Source organism: Amblyomma americanum, chromosome 3 (assembly GCF_052857255.1).
Source record: "Amblyomma americanum isolate KBUSLIRL-KWMA chromosome 3, ASM5285725v1, whole genome shotgun sequence".
In the NCBI taxonomy this organism is placed as follows: Eukaryota; Metazoa; Arthropoda; class Arachnida; order Ixodida; family Ixodidae; genus Amblyomma; species Amblyomma americanum.
In genome coordinates, this window is record NC_135499.1 from 225,529,258 (window position 1) to 225,544,638 (window position 15,381).

At 45.4% G+C, this 15,381-nt stretch overlaps 1 protein-coding gene across 2 annotated transcripts in view; it reads left to right on the forward strand.

The window, feature by feature from the left end:
* Rpp30 (ribonuclease P protein subunit Rpp30) overlaps nucleotides 1-8,694 on the forward strand; it is a 34,966-nt gene extending 26,272 nt beyond the window's left edge. For both annotated transcript variants that reach the window (XM_077660302.1, XM_077660301.1), the window contains exons 6-11: nucleotides 292-381; nucleotides 845-961; nucleotides 1,358-1,387; nucleotides 5,810-5,847; nucleotides 6,106-6,185; nucleotides 8,464-8,694. In XM_077660302.1, coding sequence (XP_077516428.1) covers nucleotides 292-381; nucleotides 845-961; nucleotides 1,358-1,387; nucleotides 5,810-5,847; nucleotides 6,106-6,185; nucleotides 8,464-8,657 — 549 coding nt within the window. In that variant the 3' untranslated portion in view covers nucleotides 8,658-8,694. The remainder of the gene's footprint in view (nucleotides 1-291; nucleotides 382-844; nucleotides 962-1,357; nucleotides 1,388-5,809; nucleotides 5,848-6,105; nucleotides 6,186-8,463) is intronic.
* Nucleotides 8,695-15,381: the final 6,687 nt, after the last annotated feature.

The window sequence follows — 15,381 nt, forward strand, 5'->3', positions numbered from 1 at the left end:
TTATGTGTTAAGTTGTTGTGTCGGCTTTAATTTCATTCTGACTGTAGTGAATGTGTAGTAATTCTTTGCTCTTCTACCCTAACCAAAGCTGCTGTCATGTTGAAGGCATTTGAACTCTCTATCATTTCTAGGTGCTAACATATAGGAAGAGTTATCAAAAATGAAATGCTTTTATACCAAACCATACGCCTTCATTTTTTACAAAACTGCCCATTCTGTGTCAAACTGTGCGGGGTGTTCTTGTTCTGTTTAAGCGCTAGTACTTACTGTGTCTTTGTCTTTTAAACTCAGCACCTCTGCAACCAGGGAGAATTTGACATAGTCTGCCTTACACTTGACGACCGGTTGCCTTTTGTGGTGAAGCGAACTCAGTATGGAGCAGTGAGTAGCATTTCTTGCGAGTTGCTCTGAAATGCGCCTGAATATTGAATTTCCTGGTATAGATGCCCATTATGGCGCAGTTGGAGTTTTGCAAAGCATAGAAAGCTAGCAAGATTTGAGAACCAACGGATTTAGGACCACTGATGTCCAGACATTATGGAATTAATTTCTCTTGATATCTTATTTGCTTAATTCGACTTATAGGCTTATGTGGACCACAGGAGACTCATTAAAAGCCATTGCTTGCAGAGTGTGCCTCGATGCATGCATGTTGTCGACACACGATGAAGTGTATATTTTGAGGCCTCCTGATTGTTGGTGCCCTTATGGCACCTTTGTTGTGGTGATGCACACTCACCTCTCATCATGCTACATCTTCAGGCTTGGCTTATTTTGTTGTTTAAAGTCCTTTTCCTTGATTGCAAATAATAGCGTTCACCAATTTCCTTGTTTCTTTGTGCAGGCCACAGGCCGTGGGCTATTCTTTGAGATTCAGTATGCACCATGTATCCGAGACGAGACATCGCTGCGGAACACCATTGCTAACTGCCAGACCCTTATACACGCAGGGAAAGGAAAGGTGAGCGTGCAGTGTCTTTCTCAACACCAATACAATTGATGTTGCAGAATTTCCGGCTGTGTGGTGTGGCAAGTGTTTGCGTTAAACATTATGCAGAAGGCAATAGTTTGTGCTAATTAGGTTTATTTGGCGTTGTGTCTGTGGGGAACTCAGCAATGGCGCTTGAAGTGTTTGGCTTATCAGAGAATTCAGTTGGGCTGATTCCATCCTGCAGAGTGTTCTGTTTTCCTTAGAAAAAGCATAAGCAGCCATCAGATCTTCCAACGCTAGTCGAGGTGAAGCAAAGACAAAGTGATCACCATTAAATTAATGAAAGTCAGCTATATAGAGCTGCTTTCTTGGCATGTTACTGAACTTATCTTGAGGCGGAAACTCTCATCAAAGGTGTTTTTACAGGGGGTCATTATATCAAGTGGAGCTTGGATGGTGAGTGGCAAGGACTTGTTTTCCATTTGTTGTTTCTTTTTAATACTATTTTGTCTTAGCCGGCTGCTGTTTATTTTGTGTGTGTAATGTGAAGGCCATTCTCTGTCAACTTAACCCTTTCTTTAGTTCCAGGTGTAGTGAATTTTCCGCACACTGTTTGCATGCTGTGTATTCTTTACGACTCGGAGCTTTCATGCACAGTCAACATGTTCTCAGTAGCAAGCACTTTCCAATATGAGCGTTTGATATGACTGGGAGGAAGCTGTGTTTAAGAAAAGCTGGCATGAATATGCGACTTCTAGCCAGCGTTCAACAGCTCTTCATCTTTCATGTTTTGATAACTTTTGCGGGAAGGATTAGAAGACATTTGTTAGATTAAAAAGCTTTCTGCTGTCCCTGGGCCTTTGAGTTCATTCGAGGCCTTCAGATTGGTCTTTCACACAACTCAGACTAGCTGCACAAAATAGACCTAGTCACCAGTGTTTCAAATTTGCGACATACTGATTTATCAAATTTTTGCAATGTTTACAAATATTTTGGTAATGTCTTTTTAAGGTGGGTACATTCACTAGCCTAATGTGGAAGTGGTGTGATTTTTTTTCTTTGATTTCTTCTTAATTTAGTTAAATGAACAGTTGAAGGGGTCCTGCAATGGAGGCCAAATATGTTTTCATGCTTTGTTTGCATGGTATGGGTCATATGATGGTGCCTCATTCTCCAGTCAGTGTGTTAACATTGTAATGTTTAATAACTTAACCAGCTCCAGATGTGGTTGTTGCGAGCTGCTGATGCTAAAGAGCAGCTGCGTTTTGGGGCACAGGTATGAGATGGGAAATATTATTGCCTGCTGCCTCAGTGATTGGCCGGGTTGGACTTGGAACTTTCTTTATGCTTGGAAAGTTATCAAAAAGCAGTGCATTTGACCTTTATAGTTTCTTCTTACAGAGGGTGAACTGAAAAGCAAACTGAAAACTGAAACAAAAGAGCACACTTCTTACTTTGCTGCTCTATGATTCACGGATGCCAAGGAGATGGTAACAAAAGCTTACCGGGCGCCTTTTGCTATATGTTCACTGTTTCCTGAGAGGGCGCACCATGCGTGTGCGAGTAGGGGGTAAGCTTCCCCAGCCTCATCCGGTGGACTTGGGCGTTCCACAGGGCTCTGTCTTATCACCATTTCTGTTTAATGGGTTCCGGCCTCTCTAAACTACCTCTCCAACACTGGCTAGAAAAGAAAAGAAAGAAGATACATTTTAGTTGAGGGCAAAGAAGCTTTTCAAGCAGCAGCTCAGGATCAGGATTTACCAACAAAGATAAGGGGGTCCTCTGTGTTTGCACCTACTACACTTCCTGCATAGCTTGTATTGCAAGGGTTACAATAATGATGACATCAAAACCATGGCTTTTGCGTCAGCTGCGGCCTGCCATGACAAGACAACCATGGCATGCAAGCTTTCGCTCACTCTGGGCAAGGCACTGAATGTATGTTGGTAGTATCAGTCAGTTCCAATGCTAGGCAACTGAAATGGATATCCCTGCTCTTTTTTTTCATCTGCTTGTAATCTAGATATTGAAGTCGCAATGATAAGCATTTGCATGTGGTGATTTCTGTGGTCCTTTTTGCACTGATCTTGACAATGCATAAGGGACCCGTTCGGACTGTAATGTTTGGCAGTGAAAACAAAAAACTGGTCATAGGATTCTTTAAGCTGCTTTACTTCACAGCATTAACCACAGGTTCTGAAAACATTTGTCACATTGTGACTTAAGAGAAGACCATCCATGAGATCTTTTTCTTTTTTTTCTTTCTTCAAACTGCAGTTCTGGGCTGTGTAGCTCAAGAGTCGTTTCCAACCGTACACTTTTAGTCTTGGATGATATCACCAACCACTGATGAGGTGCAGAAGTAGACATGTAAAAGGAGCATGTTCTACAGTTCTCACTGCATTCATGCTTGTTCAAAGGAAAATTTGGAGTCGACGTGCATTCGTTTGCCACTCTATCAACAGTGCTTTTACTTGCACATGCTACAACTCCCAGCTTCTTACAAGCAGCAAGTTAGTGGAGCTGCAGGAGACATGTGGCCAGGGTTTCCGTTTTTATTCTGTATAGTGGCCCGACTCCTGACGGGAGGGCTGTGAGACCTAGTTGATTACCGTTGTTGATGGCCTGTATATTTTTACTTGCAGCAGCATGCATTGGCTGGGCCCTAAGTTGTCTCCTTTTTTGTCTCGCCGTCCTCACCATAGCGCTGCTCCCTGTGTGCCGCCAGTTTTTCTCCTTGCCCAACACAACTCGTTCTCGCCAGTAAATTGCACTGGGGTTGGGTGATGACTGTAGATGTGATCAGGGCAGGAAAAGTCAGGTCAAATCAGATTAAGACCCCAGAAGGTGTGTCACCTGCTCAGCCAGAGCTTGCTTGTCATCCAGCTGCGCCAAGTGCGGCCAGGCTTTCCAGGTTGTGGGCAGCAGATAGGGAAATAAGATGGCCGTTAAGGCAGCCTAGTGCCCTGTCAGGGCAGTGTGCTGGCAACAACATGAATGAACTTGTGCTACTTTGAAAAGCAGAAAGGTGTAGATGAAAGCTGGCATTTGCAAAACAGAATCAGTTTATAATACGGCTGCATCATACTGTGGAATTCAAATTTTTCTGCGTGCTTGTGCGTGCACGTGAACGATAAATGATGCAAAGCTATGACCACAAAGCACTAGTGCACCTAATTCCGATTTAGTCTAACTACCAAAATCTGCCATCATTTTAGAACGAAAGCTTTACTTCTGAAGGCAAAACTCAGTTTCGCCTGGCTTTGCTTGCTTGAGCTTGAAGCCTGACCAAGGTCAAACCAAGCGCACACCCCAAGACACAATGTATGACTACAGTCGCCGGCCGATTTTTTGGACTTGAAGGGACCCGAAAAATGCTCCAAATAATCAAGCAGTCCGAAAAATCCGTGAAGTACAAAAAAATCTCTTTAATGAGATGAAATCGGCTTTAAAAAGTCACTGATTTTACCTTGCAGAAAATTTCTCTTGCTGGCGACAATTTGCACCTGTATTTGTGCCAAAGTTGTGCTTTCGCTGTACACGCTAGACAGCAAGGTCATGGCGTTCAGTTGAATACTCCCCAAGCTTCTCTGACGGACACAGCGGCACCAGCGGGGCCACGTTGTCCACAACCCGAGTGTGCACCACGCCGCTTATCAAACACATGCAAAGACAAGCCACTTTTCATTCAAAACGGTGGAACCGCTGGACGCAATCACAAAACGGCGAACAAATGTAACTTCGTGAAGATGGAGCGCCACTCGATCGACGCGGTCGGAGAAGCCCAAGTGACGAATGTATCCAGGTTCGAACCTGACCGCGGCGACCGCATTTCTATGGAGGCGAAACGCAAAGGCGCCCGTGTGCTGTTGCGATGTCAGTGCAGATTAAAGATCCCCAGGTGGTCGAAATTATTCCGGAGCTCTCGACTTTCTTCCTTTCTTTTTTCACTCCCTCCTTTATCGCTTCCCTTGTGGAGCACTTCAGGCGTCAGCCACTCTGTGAGACAGATCCTGTGCCATTTCCTTATTTCCTTTCCCAAAAAACCAATTTTCATTTTCGAGACAATGGATAACTGCCCGCAACAACAAAAACAAGTTGACTGCAATGACAATCTGACTGCCACCTCGAAGTGGCAGAGTTCGCAGGGATCTTTACTGGCAAAAATGAGGTACCGAAAGTATGTCAAGCCAATCCAACTGCGGAATAAATCCACCTCAATCCGAGATGGTGCCTTTTGCACCGGTGAAAAGCCGATAAGATGGCCTATTTTGGCCCGCAGGCGACTGAAAGTAGTCTGAAAAATCAAACTTTGGGACTTTTAAAATCCGAAATATCCGTCGCGAATATGTATGCGCTTCTATAGGGTGACTGATGGTGCCTCATCGAAGTCCGAAATATTGGAGTCCGAATTATCCATCGGCTTCTGTATGTACTTGAGCAAAGTGGAGTTTTGGGCCAGTTAGTAATTCGTGGTTTTCAGGTGGGCAGGTGGGTGATTTGCAGCGCTTGTCCTCTGTCCCTCTTTTGTTCTCGTTTGTCTCGTGCCAAGCCTACTTGCAAATTATGACTGTGTCTTGATGATATGCCTGTATGTCAGTGCTAATGACCAGCAACCATGTGACCAATGACCAGTGGTCACTTGACCTTTAACATTGACTTTAGAACTAAGATTCACATCGCCTGATGTGACAACATGCGATTATGTAGCAAGGACGTCGCAACATTCTTCGCTATAAATACCACTGGCTTTGCTTTCACTTGTCTACTAGGCTGAGCCGGGTTGAACGTCAGCCAGTGTTTTTTTTTTTTTTTTTGGTATGAACTTGGTTGTCCAACAGTTGTATTGCTTATCCTTTCCACTTTGTTCTTTTACAGCCTCAAGAACTAAGGGGGCCATACGATGCAGCTAACCTGTATCCTTGTTATTTATGAGCATCCAAGTGAGGCTGTTGCCCTGAATTTTCGAATTGTGAGGGACTTTAGTGGTGACAACTGTGCACAGGTGCATGATTGCTTAAATGGTGTCTACAACTGCATACATATTTTGACAGTGTTGCAGAATCAATTGTATTTGTTTTTTTTTTGTTCGAGTATTTTCTTTAGCATCTTCTTCTTTTATGTCGTGCCAGGTTGCTGGCACTTTACCGTTATTTTCTTGACTCCCACCATAGAGGTTTCCTGTATGGACTTACTGAGTGCACCACACATGAGGCAGTGTTCCGAAACTGTCGAAATGTCGTCATGCATGCAGGTAAAATCACTCTTGCCTATATCATTCCTAGATGTACATGTACCTGTGAAATATTCACTGCCATGTTGTGACACTTAAAAAATGCTGATCATTTCCACGTCTTTCCAGCCCCTTATGCTAACGAAGGACTTAGCGGAAATTTTTTAAACACAGTCATAGGCAAGGGCTTTGTTTTCTCAGCACAGCAGGCCAGTGTAACTTCAAAGTGGCATATTCAAATCACCTGTGTTATTTTAGCTGTGACAGATTTCTCAGCTATATTTTGCATATTCTGGCGCATTCTCATGCAGACTGTAATTCAAATGCCAAGATGGCTCACCGGTGAAGCCAGCCTCCTTCATGTCTTTGGCAAACGTCTTTGTCTTTAGGCACACTTTTACATCTTTCTGTCGTCCACTCACCACTCAAATATATGTGTAAACAGGTAGTGTTCAAGCTGTGGCAAGTGTCTTAATATTTTGCCACTGTTGCTGGCTCCATTTATTGACTCTATTGTGCTTTAAGCTTTGCTTCAGTCGTGAATAACTTATCCATCAGCACTCAGCCTCAACCCTGTGCTGTAGCTTTTCATGCATTAGGCACGTGTGCATCCATTGCTCTCAGGGCACTTTGCTAATGTACTGCTTCCAGTCCACATGAATAAGTTGACAGGTATGTTGACAACAGTTAACAAAGTGTCAAAGATGTTGACAAAACAGAGTGCCTACAGTGCTGAATAACAGGGCACTTTAGCCTAGCATACCTTGGAAAGAAAGACTGCTATGTTTTAAAATAAGTTGGGCTGGTTAACTATGTTAAAATCTGCCTATCCCGTCATTCACCTGTTCTTAGTCATCACATTTCAATGTACACTGAGGACAGATTGAGGCTCGCCTGTGTCATTGTTTTAATGACAAACACGCTATTTCCACTCAAAACGGACTTTTTATGAGCTAGAAAAGGCCGGAAGATGAAATGCAGCCGCCGTCATCCCTAGCCAGTCTCGCATGCTAACTAAGGTACGTCTGCAGCATTTCTTAGCCACGGATGTCAGAGGCTATGCTACACTGTCACTTACCTCAAAGTGGTGGTCATGGAAATTTTTTCAGTGTGGGCATCAGGAGTTTTAATCAGATGGTAGAAAAATTTTTTAATGCAATTTTTTCAGCAAAATACTACACGTTTTTCACCTGTCAGACAAACGTCAGCATAGCCAGGAAAAACCATACAATCTACAATAAACTATGGTACTGAAGGGGCCAAAAAATTGGCCAGAAAATTTGTTCATCTTATCAGCAGTTCGTCTTGACAAGAATGTCCCCAAAAAATATATGTGACCATGCTGTGCAATGTCCTGATATGTGTTACATGAAATCCTGTGCATGAAGTCTGCTGAACAGTCACGGAATGAGGCATTCACGTTGTCCTACTTGAAAACATCATTGGTCTAGTTTTTTTCTCTCTTTTGCAGCAACTGCTATCTATGTGTGTGTTCTTCTAATTTTTGCTTATCCTCCAGCTCCAAGTGTTTTGAAGGAGGCCAGTAGGGTAGCCAGGGTCTCTTTCTGAAGCATAGCTATACCAACTCCACAAACAGGTACACCACTCACCTTTGCATATGCCACAGGCAATGCACGCGGCGCTGATATATGGCCACCTCTGTGCTGCTATTACAACTGTTGCATCGCCGCTTAAGTTGAAAGACGGAAAAAGACGCAGCGAACAAGCAAAGCTGCAAACATTTCATACCTTTGCCTCTTTTCTTTGTTCATTGTCGTTTGTGATACTGTGCGTTGTTAAAGTGATTTAATTTAATGCAGTTGCCTACGTGGCATGCTGTAATGCTCAGATCTAGTGTTTTCTCATCTCATTACCACAGTATTGTTGCAGCTGTTGTACACACACAACACTACAAAAAAGAGACCTTCTTTCTCCTAACACTCGCGGCCACATCACCATGCTCCATGACAGGTATTAGGAGATGTCGTGGTGAGAACAGACACTTTTTGCAGCTGCTCACCATTGAGAGTGCCAAGTACACACTTGAAACACCAGCATAATTTTGCTTTAGTAAAATTAATTGAAATGGCAGCATCCGAAAACCAACTGTTTTTGCACTTTTTTATTGCTTTTGTTTTCTTTCTGCTTTATGTCATTAGTGTGCTGTGTTCGCCGGTTAGCGCTGTGCTGTTGAAACATTGAGGAATGACTGGTATGCTTTGGCACAGTGGTTGTAATAGCCTGCTACTATGTAACCATGTGTTTTATCTATTTGTATTTATTTTTGGCACACTAACAGAGACGAGGCGAAAAGCAGATCGAGCTGTTATATTCTCGAAAGCTGTGGATGAATTATCTGCTAAAGACCGGTGGCTCGTGGATGCCTGCAAAGTGCCAGGTACGGAAGGAGCACAAGCAAAGGCAGCTGCTTCTGGAGACTCCAAGTCTGATGGGCCTCCGCCAAAGAAGAAGAAAAAGAAGGGGCTCTCATGAAGTATGTAAAATAAAACAAACAACGGGACTGGTTGGAGCTGTGGGAGATTTCATGTCTGTGTATATATATATATATATATATATATATATATATATATTCTGATTAGCTACAAGGCAAGAGGTGTACATATGTTGCCTTGTACGACAAATATGGAGAACTTCAAAATTAGTGAATGGCTGCTTGTCTGTCCTTGTGAGTAGTCAACAGGGTGCGGCCAAGGCTAAGAGTGTGCATTAAAAAACAAAAAAAAAACTAAGCAACGTTGTAGCGATAAGCAGAAAGCATGAATTTACCTCATAAATGCAGATAATATTGTGCATGCACTGCTACATATCACCTTAGGGTTACGATTGTCGTGCATTGGAGATGGAACACAAATCTACTCTTGATTGTGTACTGGAGTGCACATGTAGTGGGTGTTCCTGCAAAAATTGTCAGGAATTCTTGATGAGTTCAAAATAAAAGTTATCTATTCAGGAACAAACTCCGCTGCGTCGGGTGCAAGTTGGTATAAAAATCGCAAGTATAGCTAATTAACAATTCACTAAGAGTGGTGCCACTGGATGGTTCGTAGCCATGGACATGATACCATATCAGTTTTAGAATAGGACAAAAGGCCTTTCTCTAAAGCTGCAATGCGAGGAAATCCGGTGCAAACTTGACGCGTGCGCTGAGTGGATGGTTGGGGTGATAAAGGTGCCACATTTGAACTGCAAGCGCTGTTTTACCGTGTCGTGCACATTCTATTGCTTTGCCACTTTGTGCAAGGCAAAGGATAGTCAGTGAACTACATGGTCGTTATTTTGGAGAGCGGCGGAGCAAAAGGAAGTGCAAGGCATGGCACAATGGAGATGGCAATTTCAATTTCGCTCCATAGGCATTGCATCACGTTATCAGTGAACATCGCATTTGCACTAAAGCGTTTCGCGACGGGAAAAAAAAATTGGCTGGGTGGCGTTCAACCCGGCTGAACCTAGTTTACAGAGCCGAAGCTCGATTAAGCATGGCCAGACACTGTTTGCTGTGGTTTAACTTCATTGCGTATCAGTGACTTGGTTGTTGCTTGATTAAAGAGAAGACTGTCTTGTGGTCTGTGAAGAAGTTTACTGCGGTTAGGATCTGGTTAAATTCGAAGCGGAAGCAATGGCAACGGCCCCTGCCATCTTTCTCGTTCACGCCGTTGCGTCTCCAGACAATCCTCTCGTTCTTCTTCGGTTTCTGCTTCAATCTGCGCGTTTCCTCGCTCTATCCTTCGTCAACGCACCCTGTTGACGTTCTTGATCATAGGAGCCATCAGATTCAATCAGCCGTCTACGATGCACAGCTGAAGCAGGACTCCTCCATTGCTATCTGCGAACGGCAAGCAACGCTTCGCGCTTTTTGTTATCAGATAAACGGCGAGTCGCGTAGTGTGAGCGGTGAATCGCGTTGTTCAACGCACTTGGCATAAGGCGAGCGAGCGCCGCCGGCTCCGCGCGCATAGTCGCATGACGTCATAGCCACACCGCTCCGCCGCTCGAAGGTCATTCTTCGGAGCGACATGACCTTGGGGTTTTTCATGGGAGGAGTAGAGCTCGCGCCCTAAAAAAAATGGCGGGTTTCCTCGCGCTGCTGGGCTTTACAGTTACGAGATGAACCTCTTTGCTGTAGACGCCCGTGCCATGGGCCGCGCAGACGCCATGGGTTTCACTAAAACACCCCAAAAAACGTAAACGGGGGAGGGAGCGGGTTCATAAGCTCTTCGCTTGTGAAGGCTGGGCGCGTGACGTCACGCTCCCTCCTTAGTTTTTAGTGCGAAAGCACTACTTGTAGCCAAGTTGAAAAACCCGAGGTATTTGTCAAGCCTCGACCTTTGACGGTGCACCAGCGGCGAAGGCCTTGCGCAGCTGCTCCATCAGCGCGCGGAACTGGCGGAATCGAACATGTTGTACGGTAACAGAGTACAACCTTACTACCGCGGCCAATCCCCATGACCCAAGCAGATGTTGAAGCAATCTTTAAAAGGCAGCTCCTCATTTTCGTAATTTTGACCTGATTATCGCATTGTATTTATTTCTCCTTGTCTTAGTTGCGATGAATATTTTTCAGAATAATAAGGAAGATAATTATAAAGCTGCAAAAACTAGGAAACCTAACATGGGTTTCAACAAAAGTGTGACGTCACGATACTGCGAAAAGTCCTTATTGCGTACGCGTTAATAGGTTAAATAGGCGAGTGTGACGGCTTCAGTCACTTTTATAAAATGACTAAGAGATAAGGTCAATATTTTTTTAACAAACAGAATATCAGTGCGTGCGCTGCTCGATCGTGACGGCACACTTCAAACTTTGCCTGTAGAAATAGCCCCGATCTGAGCGGCCGCGAAATAGGAAAATGTCAAGTTAATTTGCGTCGTCAGAAAACGCCACCCGGCTGCGAAATTTCGCACAAAGGATCACAAGACTCCGGAGAACCTACCGTGATAGGCAGTAATTAAAATGCGCCGAGGTAAAAAAAAATGACGGAGTTGCCCTCTAACAGCAGAGCTTTTAGATTATACCGGTAGGAAGAAAAGAATGAACGTTTATCGAGTGGGGGGGGGAGGAGGTGGTTGGAGCAAAGCAGGTGGAGTCTTCAGTCCAAGACCACAGTGGCTCTGGCCGATTCCGTGTAGATGGCGATGAGCGCCTCCTGGTCTTCCAGGGTGGCGCTGGTCAGCCACACCTCCCACTGCTGCAAGGTCGCTTTGGGTGGTGTGGTCTATACGGGTGCATGTCCATGTGATATGAAGAAATTCAGGGATATACCGCCCCGCCATGGAAATGCATTCCAATATAGTGTTTGGCGGAGGCGGTGTAGATGGCGGAGGTTGGGTAGATATGCGTCGATTAAATCGGAAGGTCTCAAGGCGCCTAGAGTAGTTGGTCGAAAGGGGGTCCTGGTCTGGGCTAAGTGTCTCCACTCGGTTAGTGTCCCAGTATAGCCACTTTCCGGATGATGATGATGATGATGATAATACGGCTCTTCCCTTTGGAACGAGCGTTCACATCTGGTGTGCCCTACCGCGCGAAGTGCACAAAATTGCATTTCTGGTGTTGTCATTCACCTGGTCGTTGTACGAGAGTCTTCTTCGTCGATGTCATTGACCTTAAACTGTGATGTCCGCACATACTGCATCGGGTCCACACGGGGCGGAGAGGAAAAGAGACACCGCTAGACCCAGTTGGAACAAAACGGTTGTATTCAAGAATTACATGTTAACGAGTACATGATGCAGAAGCTGGGGTGCCCAAGCTTACATGCCGCTGCGTTGGCACCGGAATCTTCGTCAGAAGGAACGGAGGGACTGCCGAGTCGACCTTGTTCGTTCGCTGGGGCTCAGCTTCTTCCCTGATGGCGTGGGCGCTTCGGGGCACCGGAGGACCGACTTCCAGTCGGCCTTGACCAGGAGACCCACTATACATACTAGGCATCTTGACGATGTGGGGCTGCTTTCGTGCCGAACGACTTCTCCGCTTGGTGTAATTACGTAGTACCACTTAACCTTGCATAGTTCTTCACACACGTGCCTGAAGCGTGCGAATTCGGCGCACTGTAGACCACGCCGACCTCGTTTATGAGCGGCCTATATTGCTCGAGACAATATCTTATCGCCGGTGCACTCTCAAATATCCGCGTAATGCGGTCAGCTGCCACCAAAGCACGTTTTAAAGGTCATACAGGCTTTTATATCCGGTGTTTGGCCGCAAGACAGGTACCGGGGTTTCTTTCAAGCTGTTGTTCTGAAGGTTAGCTAATGAGAGGAGAATGGGTGATTATGTTGAGGAGTCGTTGAAGTCGGGTATAGTTCCTCGTTACGACCATACCGATGGCGTTAGCAGCAAGAACATAATTTATTTGGCTAGTCGTGTACTAGCCGTCGGAAAATCGAGGCCAACAAAGTAGCTATCAAAAGAGGAGCGACAGTGCACTGGCCGAATTTTTTGGTTGGTTTCGCTTTCACTGCGTTGCACCGAAGCAAACTGTGCATCCTCATTGTGTCGCATGTGGAAAACTTAACTGAATGCGTAGTTTTAGCTGTCTCTCTTCATGTAAACTTTGCCGCAGAAAGGTCCCGGGCTTTTCGCCCTCTCTACGGTGGCTAAAAACATGGCGTCGTTGCGCCAAACGAGCGCCGCATCAAATCAGGGCCGAACAACGTTTGAATGCCTTTGTTGTAGGATTTCGGTTCGAGATCCGGATGGTAGGTTACCACTGCGAGCACGTACCACCCCACTCCCCGTCCCTATTCCCACCATCTCCTCGCGGGAAGCGGCTCCCCCTCTGGCCACTCAGCCTTCCGCGAACAACTCTCGCTCATTAGGAGGACCTGTACGGAAGAGACCGCCCGTGGGGTCGTGGACTTAGGATGCCACCCGGTGGGACTACTAATCCCCCCCCCCTCCCCCGTCCTCTTTTACTTCTTCAAAATAAGGTTATATTCCCTCTGTCTTCGACAGTGAGAGAGAGAGTATGCCGGAGCTTTCAAGGAGTAATTAATCCTCAAGTCGTTGCGTTCATGATTCCGTTACGCACTGCTTTGTTATGAATAGATCTGACTCACTACCTGTCCACCTACCCCAAGTAAAAATAGTTGCGCGTTTACTGCTTTCACTTTGTGCTCTCATATATGCTACGCAATGTTTATGCCTTAAGATGACTATAGTGCTGCCATGGAGGAATGGTGTGGCAGCTGTCGCATGCTCTGAGAGATACGCACTTTCTTCAGATTTGAACACATGTAGACGAGGACAAACAGGGGTTTTGTATTTCACACTAAGTCCGTAGAATAATCATTGCTGAACTGTTACGGAAAGCCTAAAGCAGTGCGTAAAGCTAGTTATAATTTTCAACCTATCGTTGCTTACTACAAAATATGCTGTCGCGCTTTTTTTTACCGCAGGTTACTTCAAGATGCTCGCGGAAGTAATGAGTGTCCCATCGAAGACAACCTCTAATCCAGAATTCCCAAACTGCAGAGCGTGACTCTTGCGAGTAATCATCCGTGATGTTCGAATAAGAAGAACAAAAAGAGTTCTTGTTACCGTTCCCCTCTGGCGCAGAAATTTAATGGTCTCTGCAACGACAAGATACCAGCTAGTAAGTGGAAGTACACCAGAGGATCAAATTCTCTTGAATGACCGGTTGTCACATATTTATGAAGTGCAGTTAAAGTCCCCCACAAGAATGGTAACCTTCACACCTACGAAATAGTCATGTGGGAGAAGGAGACAAGGAAGAGTCTTCTAAGTACATGAAATCAGTCGTGATTAACTCTCTCACTCTGCATGTAGTCGTGCTAGAAGAGATGAAAAGCTCTAAAAGGAAGAAGATCAATCTTTTTCGTTATTTCCAGCAAACTGTGAGACAATGAATAAATTACATAAAGCGAAGGGAAAGATTTTTGAGCGGTTAATGCGCATCACGGGACAGGAGCAATATATATGAACAGCGTTCTCTCTGCACCGATATGGAGCCTCATATTTTCAACTGCGGGCATGTCACCTCGCTGACAGTATGTACCTGGCAGCTTTACCGCTCTGGCGTTGCCTATGTTTTGTTTTTAGGAGCGACGTTATTGTGAAAACCCGCATAAGGTCGCCCTGCATTGGCGACCTGTCGACGCCAAGTGGGTCGTAGAACGTGCTCGTCAAGTAGACATCAATGTGCGATAGGGTTCTGGCAGTGAGCGCTGGGAAGATGCCAGGAGTGCTGCTAGCTCCTTTGCTCATCTTTTGTTGTGGCAGTTACGAGCCAAAAAAGAGCGAAAATAACTGTTTACCTCGAAGCTATGTAGCGCCTTCCTATCTTAATTCTCCGGAAGAAGAATGGAACACATGGAAGGAAATAGGGATATAATAAACAGTGTAGTGTGGAAGTTTCCGAACATTGTAACGTCACCAGTGTTTACCAGCCAAGCCTTCGATGGAGCCTTTAATTGCTTTATGAGACGAAAGAAGAGATGCGAAACAAGCTAATCGAAGGGTTTATTATCCGATCTCTCGTGGCTGCGGGGTGACCTATTATCAGAGGAAGGAAAAACACTCGGGGGCATCGGGCGGCACAAACACGCTTGGGTGGCGAACAGGAGTTGACAATCCCTCGTAACAGCCGGCGGCCTCGCATACCGTCAGTATCTCGAAGTAGAAGGCATAGCTTATCGTCACGTGCTGTGTTTAGCTGAACTATGCTCACATGTGTGCAGGCATCTCAGCAAGTGTTGCGTAGAACAGCAAAGGAGTGCCCATGGGAAGTTATGGCGAAGTCCTCCAGATTGTTGAACGCTGCAGGGACAATGCTGCTTTCTTAGGGCGCTGTGCAAGACCGGAAAGGGGAAGCCAGACGCTCAAAAGAAAACGTTATTGCCATTGCTTGTTGTGTTGTTCTGGGCGAATACCACAGACTTTTTAACGGCCTTTAGGGCAGGTGGCTTCTGCACTGTGCGGAGAGCTTATGGGTACCTTAACTCCTTCCTGTTTTGCGAGCAGGTTTCGCCCGCAGTCCGGTGCTGAATGTGGCGGCGTCCTTCAATCCCTTTGCATGGATGGCTATATATGAGCCCACGTCGTCGGACATTGCGCAGATCTTGATTTTTGTGCTTTACTCTTGGTTCAAGTTCTGCTCTCACTATTTCGTGACTAGAACCTGCGCCATCCTTAAGAGATGCAATTTTGCAGGCTCAGAAATTATTCGGCACCAACCAA